The sequence below is a fragment of the Coffea eugenioides genome, chromosome 7 (assembly GCF_003713205.1).
Source record: "Coffea eugenioides isolate CCC68of chromosome 7, Ceug_1.0, whole genome shotgun sequence".
NCBI classification, from domain to species: domain Eukaryota; kingdom Viridiplantae; phylum Streptophyta; class Magnoliopsida; order Gentianales; family Rubiaceae; genus Coffea; species Coffea eugenioides.
The window spans coordinates 3,765,183-3,782,657 of NC_040041.1; the positions used below are offsets into that span (position 1 = coordinate 3,765,183).

Consider the following 17,475-nt stretch of genomic DNA (forward strand, 5'->3'; position numbering starts at 1 on the left):
TCTCACAATATGTCTTATTTTCTGTCTTTTGGTATTTCCTTTGCGATGTGTCGTATGCTTGAGTCAAGCATATGTGCTGAAGCTTAGTTAAGAGAGTCCCAGCAATCAGGGACGAGAGGAGAGAGACGATGAGCCTGTGCATATGCATTATTTAGTATTTACACGCTCGATAACATCAGCGGAGTCAACTTCTACTACTCACAATCTTGCATTTGGAAACTGACATACAATCCATTGCACGTTCAAGAAAAGGAATTGATCTACCCAGCGTGAGTTCCGGTAGGCTGAGCACAGTTCAGCAATTTCGTGCGCAAGGAGGTCATTTTGCTGCTTAATCACACCCAGGAACGGAATACAACGAGATACGAATATAAACAGCAAAAGCAAGTGCCAAACACATGCCCTCTCAGATGCTTTTATATGAACGAGCAAGACATGAGCAACAACCGCGGCTCTTACATTATTTTAAACTCGCTCATCCAAAAATTTTAGCACTCTTATCAAAATAGTTCTAATGCCATAGCCCCAAAAAATAAGTGGAATTTGAATAACTATCAGAGACCTCCTCGGTATTCGTGCACACCTTTGTAGATCCCAAAAATGTGTAATAAGATGTGCATCGACAAGGGCCCAAACACGCGATGGATATACCTCCTACAGCAACTATGTAGTTCATATAAGTACGAAGATGTCATACGTGCTTACACCTATCTAGGTCCGGAGCTGTATGATACTCCGTGCATCCACATCAGCCGAAAAATGGATGTCAATACCTCCCAAAATGCCCTCAACATGTCTACCCTCCGCTTGGAAGAAGAATTAAGACCTCGTGTCATCATATCCATTAACAACTTAATTAGAACTAGCTAAACAGCACTTTTCTTGTTTCTGAAGCTCTCTTTCAGCAAAGCAAATTTCTTCTTACACTGGACAACAGTTTTTCCTGGCACTGCAGCAGCAACTCGCTCCCATCGCTGGTTAGTCTCCTTCGGAAAAGTTTTCAATGCTTGAACCAATGCTCTTTCTTGAACAGCAGACCATACGTCTTGGTCTCCAGTTGAAGATACCCCATTTTCAGCAGACACGGCAACATCTGAGTTTTGCTGGTTTGCAGTTTGGCTGGAAGAGTCTTGCAAATTATCTGGCTTACCAGCATGCTTCTGAGACGCATTACCATTTGATACTCCCTCTACTTCCTCTCTAGTTGTGAGCGGAGATGCTATGGAAGGGGCTGGCTTTCTTTTCTCAAGAAAAGAATCAAAAGCTTTAGCTGAGTCAGGCTTCTGGAGAAGAACAGTTTTTGTTGCCTTCAAGATCTCTTCAACAGATCTTCCAGTACCAATATACTCAGAAATAACTTCCCATCTTCGTGATGTTCCTTTCGGGTACTTCTGCATCCCCTTCCTCAATAGCTCAATCTCTTCTTTGCTCCATGGTTTCTCTATTTTCTCCTTCGTACCTAATGGAAATTGTCCATTAGCCTCCAAAGCAGCACCATTCCGCAGTGCACCCTTCACATCCTCTTTCTCATCCTTCGAGTTATGACCATGTCCAAGAGCATCTTTCACAATTTTCACTCTCTGCACATCTTCATTTTCTTCAATCTTGTTGCATAAGTTCCGTAAATGCCCCATGTCAAGTGACATGCACAACTTTTCAACGTCCTCTTCCAAAAGATCACACGACAAAAGTGGAGCCAAAAGTGTTCGAAGACGGGTTCGCTCTTTGCGCAATAGCTTCTTTTCTTTCTCCCTCACCTTCTTCTGATGTAAAGCAGCTTCAGCAGCTCTCTTATCTTCCTCCTCCTTCCTGAGTCTCTCCTCCTCAGCAATCCTAGCAGCTTCTTCCTCCTGCAACTTCTTTGCCAGAATTTTGGCCTCCTTTTTCCTCTGCTTCTCAGCTTTCTCCTCCTCTTTCCTTCTCAGAATTCTGGGGTCCCTTTTGTAAGCATTGTCAACAAGAGCACGTATTCGAGCTGATTCTTCTTTCCTAGCCTTCTCTGAGAGCTTCGCATTCTGCCTTTCCATCCACCTTCTGTGGTCCCTAGATTCTGCCTGCTCAAGATCAAACTCATCAGCATGAGGAAATTCCCTCCAGCTTTTAAAGCTGTACCAAAAATTGTAGAAGTTATCGACTTCTTTGAGTGGTGTGGTCTCATCCCCTAAAGATGGAATAGGCTGGCTAACAGACCAACGACCATTCCTCAAGAATGCCGGTCCAAACACCTTGAAGAAGTCCTGTGGGGCACAGTCAGTAGGTATTTCATCATCAAACTCATCAGTTGAGTCATAAATTCTTCTCCTGGTAGGGTCAATCAGGACCTCATATGCTTCTTGGATGGCTTTAAAGTGGTTCTCGATTTCATCTTTCTTTGCTTGCTTTGCAGCTTCTGTTTCCTCAGCAAGAAGAAGGGCAGCCTGCTTATCAGGGTGATGCCTTAATGCAGCCTCACGATAGCTCCTTCGTATTTGATCCTCAGTAGCAAGATACCTTAAATGACCCAATCCCAGTAGTGCATAATGATCCTGTTGCTTCTCTCCAGAACCAGACTTCTTTTTACCTTTAGTGCTGTACGATTCCGACGTTTGGGTATAACTCTGATCCTTGTCACTTGTAGTATCACTTTTTTCATCGTCATTATCATTATCGTCATCCTCCAAAACACCAGAAAGTCGAAGAGCAGCCGAATGAAATGCATGCCCAGCTGGTTCAAAATTGAAAGCCTTAACAGGAGAGCTGTTGGAGGATACATAGACTGCCTGTCCATCTATAATCTCTTCGGCGTAAGATATAAGACGCATGCTACTAGTGGCAGCCATAGGTTACAAAAAAATGAAGTTCTCTATAAAGTCTACACCATAATACAAACAAGATCACGATATTGTTTTGGTCAACAACAAAAGTATGACCTCTGCACCAACAGAACCAGGCAACTTGCTCTGGAGCTCGACACCTGCAGTTTGCACCCAAACACAGCTCTTAGCTCATTGCCAAACTGGCATAAGATAAGCAGTTAATAATCACGAAACTCGTGCACAGAATATCACGTAATCTTCAGAGACTAAACTAGAGTTCACACCTTTCATAGGTTTTCCTACCTAGGCACAGATTCAAAGGAGAGAATGGCAGACAATTTAGCCGTAGGTTTAAAAAACAAAGAAGAGTGTTAATAGAAGCAGCACATCAACGTTTCAGTGCTTACAACTTCATGCCGTGTTACGATCAATCAGGGGCCAAAAAAAAAAAAAGACCATATTGAATAGAGTTCCAGTTAAGTGAAGTCCTGGGCCAATTACCAATATTTATAGGGATAAAAGCAATAAAAAAAAAGGTCTCCAATCAGCTTCTTTCAAAACGATTTCTTTAACAACTACGAATTAGAAGCTGTCGCGTCAGCGGGATCAAATTTCATTTGTAGCTCACAATCACATATATAAAAGCCCAAGCCAAAAGAAATAAGAAAATAAATAAAGAAAAAGGAGATATGCAGGAAGGAGATGGATGCGGCAAGTGAGAGACCAAAATTAATCACAAACAAGTTAAGTTTCAATCAATTTTTGCCCTACAATTTATGAAATCATAATTCGAAATCCACCGGAACACATAATCCTACAGATGTTGCAACTTGAGCAGGTAGTGAATCATAACAAGAATTGGTCAATTAATGGATTATACCTCAGATAGATGAATTGCAGGTACCGCGACCTTCGGCCGTAGCTTGAGGAAGAAGCGGCGGATGAATTGGGCGGAGCAGCAGGAAGCCGGGGCTAGCGTGGAAAAGGGTTGAGCTGCTTAGGGCTTTTGTTGTCCGGAGAATGTAGAGGCTTAGAGGTTGAGGTTAGGGCTTCTGGGATTTTATTGCTTTGCTTTTGGCACTCAGCCGACTATAAAAGCGTTTAAGGTCGGCTAAAACTAGTCAAATCGGGTTTAAAAGCGTAGCCAGGTGTCACGGGTTCACTTGAAAAAAGGGCTTTCTGTATTTCTATTCTTTTTTTTTTTGGGGTATGAAAATTTCAATTTGAACTGGCATTTACTTGATTTGGTAATTATAAAACATATACATCTTATAAGTTATAATAGCCCCCCACTAAAAGGGAAGAATAACAAAGGCAATAATCTCTTAAATTGTTTTCTCCACCATTTATTGTTTTCAAAATTTTTTGTCTTTCAACAGTAAATAATAAACACACACACACATAGAGAATCTAAGGTAATTCTACAGGTTTATTCAAAAGATAATTGCTGACTTCTGGGTAAATCTGAGGACCTTAAATCCTAGTACACAGAATCTAAGATAATCCTGGTTTCAAAGTTTTTTGTGGACCTTTCATTTCTCTCCCTCATTTATTCAATCCATTAGACAAAAAAAATTTGCTTGTAGCTTTGGAAACTGAATAACCAATCAAAGCGGCCCGTCCCAAAGTTTATGAGCCCACTAAGGAACATTCCTATCCATGTCCAATGGCATAAATCATTTCCTGTGGCATTATTGGCGAGCCCTTCTTGTCCATTGTCCATTCTCCTTGAATAGGCTCAAAAGCCATACCAACTTTCCAAGCAGGCCGGCCTAATATTGTTCTGGCTCGCGGTCACAGAAGAATGAGCCCCCAACATTATCAAGTGAAACTGGCCCAAGAAGGTCATTGCATGCTTGGGTTTAATAACTATTTCTCTCTTTTGCTTCAAAACGAGATAGTTGTCTTAGTCACTACATGCTAGTACTTTTTTTTTTTTTTTTTCTTTCTTAACAATTGCATGACCTATTCTATCCTAATCTACAGGGAAGGGGGAGCTTAAGAAGACTTGTATGTAAGGGACCGGTAGGTGGAGACTTGTGTATAAAGGATTAGTAGATATATAGATCTGATTAGATAAGAAGTGTTACGGCATCACTTTTAGATTTTTTTTGCTGTAAATAGGGGTTTCACAAAGAGATACTACGACGTTACCCTTGAATCATTTTTTTATGCAGACGGGGTTTGAACCCCACCTACAGCCGTCCCTCCCTGCTTCAGTGGTTTATACATGCTAGTACTTACTGCTATAAATAACTAGAATGCAGCAGTAATCAGTTCTGCTACCCTTTTATGGGTGGGAATAATCTCCAATCCAATCACATCACTGCCGCTTTCCAATTTCCCCGTCGCGTTAAATCACATTTATTATTGTCTGCCCAAAGAAAGGTAATCAAACCTAATCAACTTACTTTATCTATACGAAGCTAATAAGCAACTCACAGTTGAATCAATTCTTTCTTTCACTCTCTGGTCTACACCCTTTCCAAAGATAGATAATCACCATGTCCTTTTCGTCCTCGTCCACGTTACTAGTTTACCCTCCACACCAAAGCACGTTTCGCTTTCAATTTTCTTGTACAGACCAGCACAACCACTTTGATCATTTATCACTCACTAGTCACGAGGTGGGAAGGGAAACCTGTTGAACTTAAAACAGAGCTTTGCTGCTCCAGTTTTCTAGCTTCCCCCACGGGATAAATGGTGTACATCAAGAAAATTATTCTACTAAGTCCGGGTGTACGTTCCCCAAATTTAACACATGTAGATTTGCTGCGCATTATTGTAGATTCCAACCCTGGATCCCACATACTAAGAAAAAAAAATTACTCTGCTAATTAGTTTATCTGTGTGGACAAGACAAGATCTGGTGTAAAGGCACAGCTCTGAATCTACTGCTGCATCTTCCGCCAATTTCTGGTCCATTCCTATACTAGACACTCAACCAACGGCCGCTCCCATATTCCCAGCCGGCTGGGATTTTTATGCAAAACCCAATCCCCTCAGCTACCGACCTTCTCCTTTACCCCCTCCCCACGATTCAGGATTCCCCCACCCCCGCCACTCCGTTCACCAAACCTGTAAAGAAACAACGTGCCAAGATCCCTTTTCCCACCAGTACCGGTTTCATTAAAAATCTATCCCTTTCTTCACTTATTCAGGTGTCTTCTTATGTTGGAGTATTTGTTTCTACTCATAAATCTCACTCAAATGTATGCTTCAACAAACCATGCCTTCTTCCCTGTTCTGCTCCCGAATTAGGTAGGCTTTCTGTTTTCGAATTCAGATTTACAGGAAAAGAAGAAGAAGAGAAAAGAAAAAGAACTGACCATGGCGGCTGAGGATTCAACCAAGGGATCGGTTTACTTGTACGGCGACTTATATTTGCACGTAATTGAGGCCCGTCATCTCCCCAACATGGACCTCACTTCTGAGCGTCTCCGCCGCTGCTTCACCGTCTGCCAGCCCTGCATTAAACCCCTCTCCTCCGACTCTTCCGACCCCGGACTAGAACATCACCACCACGATAAGAAACTCATCCACCATCACCCCAAAATCATCACCAGCGACCCTTACGTTACTGTCTCCGTCCCTCAAGCCACTCTCGTCCGCACCCACGTGGTGCCCAACTCCCAGAATCCCAAGTGGGACGAGAGGTTCAGTATTCCCATGGCTCACCCTCTTCAGTTTCTGGAGTTCCGGGTCAAGGACAATGACGTTTTCGGAGCTCAAAGTATGGGGACAGTGAAAATACCCGTTGATAGAATCGCCTCTGGAGAAGTGATCTCCGGGTGGTATCCGTTGACTGACCAAGATGGGAAGCCGCCGAAACCGGACTCCGCTCTCCGCTTGGAGATGAAATTCGTTCCTGCTGATAAAAGCCCGTTTCACAAGCATGGCATTGCGGGCGACCCGGACCAAAATGGGGTGAGGAATACTTATTTTCCGCTAAGAAAAGGGCATTCGCTTACCCTTTATCAGGATGCTCATGTTACTGATGATGCCAAGTTGCCTAGGATTGAATTGGACGATGGGATGGTTTATGAGCAGAATAAATGCTGGGAAGATATCTGCTACGCGATAGCAGAAGCTCATCATTTGATTTACATTGTGGGTTGGTCCGTTTTTCACAAGATTAAGTTGATTAGAGAGCCCACTCGGCCGGTGCCGCGAGGTGGGGATTTGACTCTAGGAGAATTGTTGAAGTATAAGTCACAAGAAGGGGTTCGGGTTCTGCTGTTGGTTTGGGATGATAAGACTTCTCACCATAAACTCTTCATTAAAACGGTATGAATGACGACATGGTTATTTGAGTTTGTTTGCCAATGATAACTTCTTGCTTGTTGGTCGTTTCAACTATAGTTTAGTTATTAGGTAGGATATGTATTATAAAATTGTAATATGTTGTCACCTGCTAGAATGTTGTGTTACCTTTGCTGCTACTGTTACAATTTCGGTTAAAACTATGAAGAATGATTCTTTACTTCTCTGACCTATTATATCCATAAGCTTGCTGAAGATTTTGCGTTTGAGAGTTCAAATGCAATTTTTGTTGCTATTGGTAGTCTAAACAATAGCTTTCGGGAGATCGATTCTGCGTTGTTTGTTCTGTCACTGAACATTCGACTTATATGCTGTCTGATGCCCTTGGAAACTGTCCACTAATTTGTTAGTGGTACGCTGCCAGACCCATTTATTGGTGATTTTTCACATGGCAAGTGCTGAACAGTTGGCTCTGGAAAACTGTTGTTCTACTCTGCATTCCAGATAAAAGTGTTCAATTACCTCTGTGCGGGCTGTGCAAGGAGGGCATATACTTTTCCTTGAGCATATCAATATATCATACCTGGGAGGACAAATTCCTAGGTTATGTTACATGTCAACAGGCTGCTGTCAATTCTGGGCAACTTATTCTTGAAAATTTGGATCATTTATATCCTTAAAAATCCAATATGCAAATAACATGTACTTATTGAATCTGTAACTGAAGTCCTTGGGCATTTTTTGTTTTTGTTGAAGTAATGTTTGAAGTGTTACTTGTTGCAGGAGGGGCTGATGCAAACCCATGATGAAGAGACCAAGAAATTTTTCAAGCATTCATCCGTGATTTGTGTTTTGTCACCACGTTACGCCAGCAGTAAGCTCAGCTACATGAAACAGAAGGTAGTGTGTACTATTCCATTAAGTTGATGATCTGGAGATATTTCATTCATCTTTGTTGTGCATTGAGTTACTTGTACAAATATTCCTAATGGTTGAGGCACACGCCATGACTGCACTCATAAGGATCAGGAAAGTGCAGGAAAAAAGGGGAGAGGTGATAGGTAGTTGGTTAAAAGAATAGAAGAGAGAGAGAGAGAGTGGATTGTTAGTTAATAAAGTGAAGGCTATTTTTACTGCACATAAAATTGCCATACCAACCTGCCCTTCAGGTTTTGTTTTGTTAGATGATGCCAGAACAATCTCATGGAATGTTTTGAAGGCTACATGATATTATAATAAAAAAATCTCAAAAGGGCTTTTGTTTTTATCTGACAAAATCCAATTCAAAAAGTCAAGATTTGCAGAAGAACTGGGTTTGGAATTAAAAATTTATTGGCTAATTACTTTGAGCTGACAGGCACTTGAGTTGCTGAAATTATGAATCTACTCTATTAGCCACATAAACAAATTTTCAAATCTGATTGTTAGCTATCTGATTCTTTGCCATCTAATGAGCAGATAAACATATGCCTTGACTTGTGTTTTCTGAACGACTGTTTTCAGGTTGTTGGCACTTTCTTTACCCACCATCAGAAATGTGTTCTTGTAGATACGCAGGCTTTTGGTAACAATCGAAAAATTACTGCATTTTTGGGTGGTCTTGATCTCTGTGATGGTCGCTATGATACTCCTGAGCATCGAATATTTCATGGGCTTGACTCTGTATTTAAGGATGATTTCCATCAACCTACATTTCCGGTGAGTACTTGGTGATTACATGCTCTTCTGCTCTGGCAAGGTTTACAACTCTCAATGATTTTGCAGTGAATGTTCATTTATACAAAGATTCTGAAATATTTGGGTGGAGCAACTGGAGAACCATAAAAGGTTATAGCCCAGAATCAGTTGCATTAAGATCCAGACAAACAAGGAGATTATTCACTTAGCAAAATATATTTTAAGTCCTATTGATCTTCTTGGGACCTTTAATAACTTCTACTCAGTCATACTGAAACACCAACAGAGTACAATTTGAAGTGCACTGTAAGGCTCTTTTGATGTTGTTGAGTTGATTTGCTAGAGATCTAGTTAATGCATGGTAAACTGTTTCACGTGTATGGGTAGGTTAGCTTATATTTTACTCATCAGTGCACAGAGTGAAAATTTGGAATTAACATTCCTTCATGCTAGGCCATGTTAAGCCACCATGCTTATCTTTTATACCTATATTGATTACCTGTTTTCTTGTGTTGTATCCTGTTGGAAGGTATGATCTCAAGTTCTCATTATCAGGTCTAGTTATCATGTTTCAGTGGATATCAATGTCAGATACACTAAGTTTGTCTCTAAGACCAGCTTTATCATCTTCTCAATTATTTTAATCAACTGAGTAGTTTCCAGTAAATTGGAAAAATATGTAGTGCCTTCGGGTATGGCTTGGATACAATAACCTGGCTGAACTGTAATGGATCACTGGTCACACTCTGTCCTGCATTATATGCCCCATGGTAGGTCCCATTCTCCTACCTGCCATATTAAGTCCAATATTAAGTACCAAGAATCCCTGGTAAGTAACGGAACTTTTGTGTTTAAAAATGCTTCAGTAGGCATGTCTGAATTAGAGGTAGATGGCAGTTGATAAATGCATCCTTAATCACACTTTCGATTATAAACATTGTTTCACAAAAAGTAACTACCAGAAGGACAGAAGGAAGTAGAAGAAAATTGATGTTTGCTCTTCCGCATTGAAAACACTTGAATAAGTTTCAAATGATGCAGCTTGTCTTTTCTGGTGGATTCATTATCTTAGTGCATCCTTAATTCTTTTTACTCTCTTCGTTTGGTGTCTCTACTAGGTAGGAACGAAAGCTCCTAGACAACCATGGCATGATTTACATTGCCGAATTGATGGGCCTGCTGCATATGATGTCCTCCTGAACTTTGCTCAGCGTTGGAGAAGAGCAACAAGGTGGAGAGAATTTAGTATACTAAAGAAGCGGATGGCCCGTTGGCATGATGACGCCATGATAAAAATTGAACGTATATCGTGGATACTCAGTCCAGCGCTGTCTGTTTCGAGGGATGGAAGTGATAAGGTTCCTGAGGATGACCCCAAACTATATGTTTGTGGTGTAGATCACCAAGAAAATTGGAATGTGCAGGTAGGATAGCCTATTGGCATGAGTGGCTGATGGTAACTCGTCAAGTGATTTAAGGACTTCCCCTGTCTTGTATTTTACAGATTTTTCGGTCCATCGATTCAGGATCAGTCAAGGGCTTCCCCAAGTACATTTATGGTGCTGAGGCAGAGGTCACAATAAAAGTCCCTCTTCATGCTTTTCATTCTTCTACATTTTTGGTGTTCTGGATAAAATGATAAAGCTTTGGGCTAACATTAACAATTTGAAGCCATTGAGTTGTTTGCAATGTTTTCCATCATATTTCCTCGTTTTGCATTTTCTTTAGCTTTTTTGACTCCTTATGGCAGAAACTCAATTACTCGAAAAAGCTGGTGATAGACAGATCCATCCAAACAGCATATATACAGGCTATCAGATCTGCTCAGCATTTCATATACATTGAGAACCAATATTTTCTTGGCTCATCATATGCTTGGCCATCATACAAAGATGCAGGTTACATTTAAGAGTTTTGCTGCATTTATGACTTTTTAATTCTAAGTTACAAAGATATGTTCTTGGACATAGTAGCATCCTTTATACACAAAATCCATTGTTTGATCATCATTTTCCTCAAGATAGAGTTTATATGTCCAGGAGCTGATCATCAAATCCCAATGGAGTTGGTGCTGAAAATTGTGAGTAAGATAAGAGCTGGGGAGAGATTTGCGGTGTATGTTGTTGTACCGATGTGGCCTGAGGGTGATCCCAAAACAAATAGCATGCAAGAAATTCTTTTTTGGCAGGTAACATGCCTCCAACTTTGCTCAAGAATGATTTTGCAAAGGTTAATTGATGTCTAGTTAGTGGCCTATATTGGGAACTGGACATAGAGATCATATTCGTGACATCTTTACTTTTAACAGAACCAGACAATGCAGATGATGTATCAGATTATAGCTGAGGAGCTTAAAACCATGAAACTTGTTGACTCTCATCCCCAAGATTATTTGAATTTCTATTGCCTTGGCAAGCGTGAGGAGATTCCAGATACGATTAGTCAGTCTAGTGGAGATGCTGATAAGGTAATAATCCAAATGAAAATTCTCTGGGTTTTATTTCAATATGCAAATATGTGCTAAGTTGATGTTTGTTGAGTAATGTGTAGAGATTCACCAAAAACCTTTAAAAGTTGATGTTGAATTATTTGGTTGTCTGATACTTGGTTTGGCTTATAGCAGGCTACTATTATGTTCTATTCTTTCACCTAAAGTGTACTTCACCCTCAGAATCTAGGCATCACTGCTACTGATAGGAACCTGGCCACCTTCCAACTACCCAAGCGTTCACTATCATGAAATTGATATAATGCCTTGCCTGAAAAGGACAATAACTAATCAGCCTTTGTAAGTAGTCTCCAATGGGAAGAATTGAATGTGTATGATCCACTCTTTGTTGCTTCCATTATGTGACAAGTGGTTGGGATTTAACAGAGTTGTTACTCTGGTACACTTGGAGGTGCATCATTTGGTTACATGGGAGCTGAGTCTTGTAGGTGGTGTTATTATGATTCAGAAAAATCAATGAATTTTTCTCTAGCAACCATTGATGAGCATGGGAGTTGTATTCTTATGCTAGAAGGTTTTGCCAACATTATACTTATTTTGCAAGCAGGTGTCTGACTCCATGAAGTATAAGCGCTTTATGATATACGTTCATGCAAAAGGAATGGTAGTGGATGACGAGTATGTAATCATAGGGTCTGCAAATCTGAACCAAAGATCTATGGCCGGCACAAAAGACACTGAGATTGCTATGGGTGCATATCAGCCCCACCACACATGGGCCAAAAAAACCCAGCATCCGCGTGGGCAGGTTTGCTCATCTGCTTCTGCTTGTGCATCATTACACATCAGCCTTTGAAATGAACTTTGTGATTGTGAAACAAATTCTCCTGTCATTATTTCTGACTTGCGAAACTGCAACTGTGAAAAGCGATACAAGTCTTTGCATCCAGCACTCATTTTCCTTATTGTGATCTCTCTACATCTCTATCTAGATATATGGCTACAGAATGTCACTGTGGGCTGAACACCTTGGTCTGGAGAATGAGGAGAAACATTTTGAAGATCCCCAAATGTTGGAATGCGTGAAAAGAGTTAATGAGATTGCTGAAGATAACTGGAAGAGATACACGGATGAGAATTTCAGCTTGCTGCAAGGCCATCTTCTCAAGTACCCAGTACAGGTAGATGCTGATGGCAAAGTAGGCCCCTTGCCGGGATGCGAAACTTTCCCCGATGTCGGGGGTGGAATAGTTGGAACTCATTTCACTGCTATTCCTGACGTCTTGACAACATAGTACACTTGATCATTGAGACCAAGAAGTTTGTGAAAATGGCATCTGGTAGCCAGTTGCATATCTGTGCAATAAATCTGGAGTGGTTGTATGGGTTGTTTGGGTGTAAAGTAGACGTGTTTGTACATGTACTGGTATTATGGATGCAAAAAGGGGAAAATAAGAGAGAAGTTGTACTTGATTGTAAAAAGATTATTCATTATTTGGTTGATTCTTTTCTTCTTTACCCGTATTTGTAAAGGCACGGTGTTTTGGCTGGTCGTGTAAATTTGAGTGCTGTTGAATTGAGCGCTTGTGGTTGCTCTTTTACGGAAAGCTCTGAGCACACTTGGTTAAAGCAGAATCGGGACTTTCTTGAGGATGAAAGCCAAATGGAGCATTTGCGTTAAGCTTTTCTTTAATCAGACAGATTCTTGTATTCTATTTGCTTATCAGATTCTTGCGATCCAGTTGTTTAATACTGAAACATATGCATGCGATGGTATGTTTCTGAATATATGTTTCATATACAAAGCGTGAAGCTGCATGTCCAACATCACTAAAGACAAGCAAAAAAGCTATTAATAAGTAGGCTGTACGAGTTGTGAGACACCGGACTTTGATGCTACCTTGATGAAAAGTAAATGGTCCGACTTGCTTTTCACTCGACTGAGAAGGGGAAGGTAAATCTGATTTGTTTTTCTTCTTGCTGTATCTATTTACTATTTTAAGGGTTGACTGACGAGCACCTTAGGGCACCAGTAAAGTAGGATGTCAAATATTAAAAGAAAAAGTGAAATAAATCAACAAAAATTTAAATACAAGGGAATAACAGATATGAATGCGTTCAGTGTTAACTGGATAGAATGTTATTCGAAATATTATTTAGAATAGTATTGGGATGTCTTTTTCGATTTGCCAAAAGAGAAATAGTTCTAGACTGGATACAATGGTAAAATAAAATTACTGAATGCATTTGGATAGGAATTATTTACTTGCACAACAAAAACCATTTTTTAACACACTTTTTTATATTTTAGTTATTTTTTTTTATCTTTTATACATTACATAAAAAAAAATTTATTACAAAATTTATTTTAAATAATTTATAATCCAAACGAGTATTAAAATGTCTACATAGTTTTTTTAAAGAAAATACAAAGTTGGAGGGGTTCCAATGACATTTTATCAAAGTCCGAGGATGCACCACTAATACCTCAAGTATTCCACGCTATAAAAGGCACGACTTGGTGGGCAAAATTTCTTTCCTATTGGAATCTCGCGATTTTAGGGTACTTCCGCCGACTCCCTTCATCGAGATGGTAAACCCTTCTTTAGCTCGAACCTCTTCTCTTAGGTTTTTGTACATCTAAGATAAGGATTAACTTGTAAAATGCTTTTTCGTCTTCCTTCTGTTCTTTGCAGGCTGATTCTCCTCGCAAAAGGTAATTATATCTGGCTTTCTTGGTATTTGTTTTTGGCTTTCGGAATTTCCTGAATACGTGAATGCTCGTCTTGAGAAATGCGTACTGTAGGATGCATTTATGGCTTCGCTTGACATGTAATTTTAATTGATATAGAGATACTGAAGTTTTTCTTTGGTGAAGTTAATCAACAACAGTATCGATACATTTTTGGAAGTAATAAAAAAATTAGGAAATTAGTAATGTGGGATTTTTTGCTTTGAAATGGGAGCGAAAATTTTTTTGGAGCTGAGTAAGAGTCAATTTTCTTAGGAATTCTTGGCTAATCGTAACTCTATTCAGCTTCAAACATTGATCTTATTAAGTTGCCAATTGGGGCCATGAATTTTTAAAAGATTGAGTTTAAGATATTCTTTGCTGCTGCTACAAATGAATATTTGGCAAATTCGAAGCTAAATAAAATGATCACATTCTGTTTTGCAGATCATTAACAAAAAAATTGTGTCACTTTCCATTCCCCCCCCCCCCCACCCGGGAGCCACCCACCCCCAAAACCAAAAAAAAAGGAAAAAAGTACCAGAACAATGAAATGGAAATCTTTGCAAGAATCTGTTTTGCTGCATTTAGCCCTTCTCCTGCTTATGGATTTGTTGCTACGGATTCACATGAAACTTGGTAGCATGGTTCGATTTTAATTAAGCTTACTCCATGGTGTATGTTCATACTGCAGTGTCTCCCCTAACAAGTTATCATTAATCAGGTACTCAAGGTCTCCCTCTCCTTGGGAAGAAAAGTCAAGGTCCCCAGTGCGCTCAAGGTCTAGATCAAGATCCAGGTCTCGGTCGTGGCCAAGGCCAAAGGCTACATCTAGGTCAAGGTCCAGATCTACGTCCAGGAGTCGTGGGAGGTTAATATTAGCTTTGCAAGTGCATCATAAAGGCTGTGCTGAAAAGATGTTTCCTTGTAAGATGGCATAGCTTTGTCTAATGGACTTATTTCAACTTTTGGTATATTTTGCAGGACTGAGAATGCCATTAATTCTGGGAATACACTTTATGTGACTGGCCTGTCCACACGGGTCACAGAAAGAGATCTCGAAGATCATTTTTCGAAGGAAGGAAAGGTCAAATGGTTACTTAGTTTCTCTAACTTGGTGGTCAGAGTGCTTTTTTTGTTACCCGGGGGGGAAAAAAAAGTTAGTAAGACGATAGGTAGTAAAACATAATAAGTTGGTAAAATTGGGCATAAAAATTGGTTAAATATATCACTGCAACTGGGAACATTAGTTGAATGACTAGATATTATGGCTAATTGGGATTGCAAAAAGAATTTCCACAAAAAGGCCTTTAAGTTTTCCAGGTGGAGTTGACTGTAAAAAAAATGCTTAATGCTCTGTTAACTTCGCTTTTGTTCTCCAGGTGAAATCAGTTTTTCTAGTTGTGGAGCCACGTTCTCGTGTGTCTCGTGGCTTTTCTTTTATCACGATGGATAGTGCTGAGGATGCCAATCGGTGCATCAAACATCTGAATCAGTCAATTCTTGAGGGCCGATACATAACTGTGGAGAGGGTGAGTTACCTCTACATTAGTGGTGAAGAATGATGTGTTTACTGGTTATCAGTCCTCTTGACTTGGAGGTTTTCTGGTTATATTCAGAAGACATTGCGTCAGCTGTGTTGGCAGCAATCAAAGATGATGAGTTCATCCATTCCAACAATTTAGTCAAACAGCTTGATCAATGGCCAGCTAAAACAGCTTTTCTTGTGCATCTGATCAACTAAACAATGCAACTATATTGCCCAACTCTCAACTATACAACCTCAGCAAATACTTTCAACTCTCAACTAATCAACGGTCATTATCAACATTCTAATCAGGCTTTATGGTATCTAATACCTGGCATTGGTTTTCTCATTTTTCTTTGCATACTAGATTGGGAAGCCTCCCAAGAGAATATGTTTTGAAAATGCTGTTAATAAACCTAGTCGTTATGTTTGTAGTCCCTTCACTAAGCCCAGAGGTGAGGCTTTGAGCGAAGGTTTTGGATAAGGAAAAGGGGATGGTGGGTGATGTGGTTTTGAAATTCTAGAAGTGCATTTGTTATTGTTGATTTTACCTCGTACTCCTAAAGTTTGTATTCATGCGCATGTCTGTCGTATTTCATGTCAAATTGTGCTGTTACTTGCACCTCTTTAATACCCATGAGTAGAAAAGCTGATGAAAGTGTTGTCTAGGGGTGTGTATTCTGCTCTGCTTGGTTTTTCGCGTGTTTTGGTGGATTGAGGCTTTTTACTCTCTTTTCAGTCCCGGAGGAAACGGCCTAGGACTCCAACACCTGGTCATTATCTTGGGCTTAAAAGCAGTAGGGGTGATGGTGAGTTCTTGTCAGCTTGTTTCTAAAAGTGTTTTAGCAATGCTTATGCATATGTTCTTAGAAGTACTAAAGTCCCGATTTGTTTGTGTGCAAGGTTTTCGTGGTGACCGTGGTAGGTATCGCGGAGGATCTAGCCATGATGACTATGGGTATCGGAGGTCTCCCAAGCGATCACCTTATCGCGGCGGACGTGATTACTCCCCCAAGCGATCACCATATGGTGGAAGGTCAAGAAGGGATAGGTCAAGGTCCTATTCTCCTTACCGTAGTCCTGAAAGGAACTATGCTCGTGGCTCTAGATGAAACTTGGTACCAGGTTTTGGTATCTGTTTATGGGGAAAACTGTTTCATAGATTTTTTTCGGTTGTTTTCTTGGTAGGATTGGAATGAGGATGCTTGGATTGTTTACTTCTGTTGTTGGTCAGGTGTGTGCACTTTTTTATACCCTGTTAGCTAAGTGTGGATGTCCTGAAATGATAAAACATCTGTATTAGGTCATCATTTGACCAGTTTCATGCTAAGCTCTTGAATTTGGCTTGTAAATCACTGTTATATTGGTGAACTTGAGTGAGCAAAGTGAGATGAACCCTTGGGTTAAAGGCGCTCCAGATGTACATTTCAATAGGCTCTGTTCCACTGAATAGGGCTTGTAGCGCATCTTTGCTAGCCGCTAGAATTTATAGGCAGCCTTTCAAAAAGGATGGCTTTGTTGTCTGTTAGTAATGTATGGTTTGCCATGCCACTTTGCAGCTTTCGGAAGCAGCAAACCTTGTCCTCTTTGCAGCTTATGGCGAGAGCGAACCTCATCCCTCTTCTTAGGACTGCTGCTTCAACTATAGATTCGTTTCCGCGTCATGTTCTCTTTTCATGTTTTGTCACTTTTTATAGTTCTCCTAGCAAAACTGTATTCTTAAAGGAGGTAATAAGCAACATTCAAACGTAGGACTGCTGGCCCAAGGCAAAGGTAACGGAAAAATAAACAGAGAAAAACAATGCCCAAGCTTATTGCGGGTGCAGTAGCATGTCAAAAACACTCCTTCAGCCTCTCTTGACTGCCCCTGCCTTCTAGGTTGCTGGTTCCCATTCTGTATGCCAAGTTGAATGCAGCATGCCAAAACATGCCTCAATTTGTATTTACTCTGTCGAGCTTTTGGATTGATGATATCTTTAAGTGAACAGATTTGGTTGCATCTTGAACCCGTTTCTTCTCCGAGCTTGGAATT

General features: G+C 40.3%; 3 protein-coding genes across 3 annotated transcripts; 2 read left to right on the forward strand and 1 right to left on the reverse strand.

Annotated features, from left to right (window-relative positions):
* Window positions 1–118: 118 nt before the first annotated feature.
* On the reverse strand, window positions 119–3,838 carry LOC113777861 (dnaJ homolog subfamily C member 2-like). Its single transcript, XM_027323080.1, has 2 exons — window positions 3,676–3,838; window positions 119–2,953 (listed from the first exon to the last, which is right to left on the reverse strand). Exon 2 carries the CDS (start codon window positions 2,817–2,819, stop codon window positions 867–869), a length of 1,953 nt encoding a protein of 650 aa, XP_027178881.1. The 5' UTR covers window positions 2,820–2,953; window positions 3,676–3,838; the 3' UTR covers window positions 119–866.
* A 1,652-nt stretch (window positions 3,839–5,490) lies between these two features.
* Window positions 5,491–12,877, forward strand: LOC113777860 (phospholipase D delta). The gene is made up of 10 exons (XM_027323078.1): window positions 5,491–7,082; window positions 7,842–7,958; window positions 8,562–8,756; window positions 9,854–10,159; window positions 10,240–10,308; window positions 10,486–10,633; window positions 10,775–10,923; window positions 11,044–11,202; window positions 11,792–11,992; window positions 12,177–12,877. Exons 1-10 carry the CDS (start codon window positions 6,126–6,128, stop codon window positions 12,477–12,479), a joined length of 2,604 nt encoding a protein of 867 aa, XP_027178879.1. The 5' UTR covers window positions 5,491–6,125; the 3' UTR covers window positions 12,480–12,877.
* An 844-nt stretch (window positions 12,878–13,721) lies between these two features.
* LOC113777796 (serine/arginine-rich splicing factor SR45a) lies at window positions 13,722–16,854 on the forward strand. Its single transcript, XM_027322996.1, has 7 exons — window positions 13,722–13,777; window positions 13,881–13,900; window positions 14,640–14,786; window positions 14,900–15,002; window positions 15,298–15,447; window positions 16,183–16,252; window positions 16,347–16,854. Exons 1-7 carry the CDS (start codon window positions 13,775–13,777, stop codon window positions 16,553–16,555), a joined length of 702 nt encoding a protein of 233 aa, XP_027178797.1. The 5' UTR covers window positions 13,722–13,774; the 3' UTR covers window positions 16,556–16,854.
* The last annotated feature ends 621 nt before the right edge of the window (window positions 16,855–17,475 follow it).

Excerpts from the sequence above, each read along its gene's own strand:
- LOC113777861 (XM_027323080.1), bottom strand. The coding sequence starts at position 2,819 with ATGGCTGCCACTAGTAGCATGCGTCTTATATCTTACGCCGAAGAGATT.
- LOC113777860 (XM_027323078.1), top strand. The coding sequence starts at position 6,126 with ATGGCGGCTGAGGATTCAACCAAGGGATCGGTTTACTTGTACGGCGAC. Across the intron at positions 7,959-8,561 it reads TCAGCTACATGAAACAGAAG|GTTGTTGGCACTTTCTTTAC; the intron begins GTAGTGTGTACT and ends GACTGTTTTCAG. Across the intron at positions 10,634-10,774 it reads GCCATCATACAAAGATGCAG|GAGCTGATCATCAAATCCCA; the intron begins GTTACATTTAAG and ends TTATATGTCCAG.
- LOC113777796 (XM_027322996.1), top strand. Across the intron at positions 14,787-14,899 it reads ACGTCCAGGAGTCGTGGGAG|GACTGAGAATGCCATTAATT; the intron begins GTTAATATTAGC and ends TATATTTTGCAG. Across the intron at positions 16,253-16,346 it reads TAAAAGCAGTAGGGGTGATG|GTTTTCGTGGTGACCGTGGT; the intron begins GTGAGTTCTTGT and ends TTTGTGTGCAAG.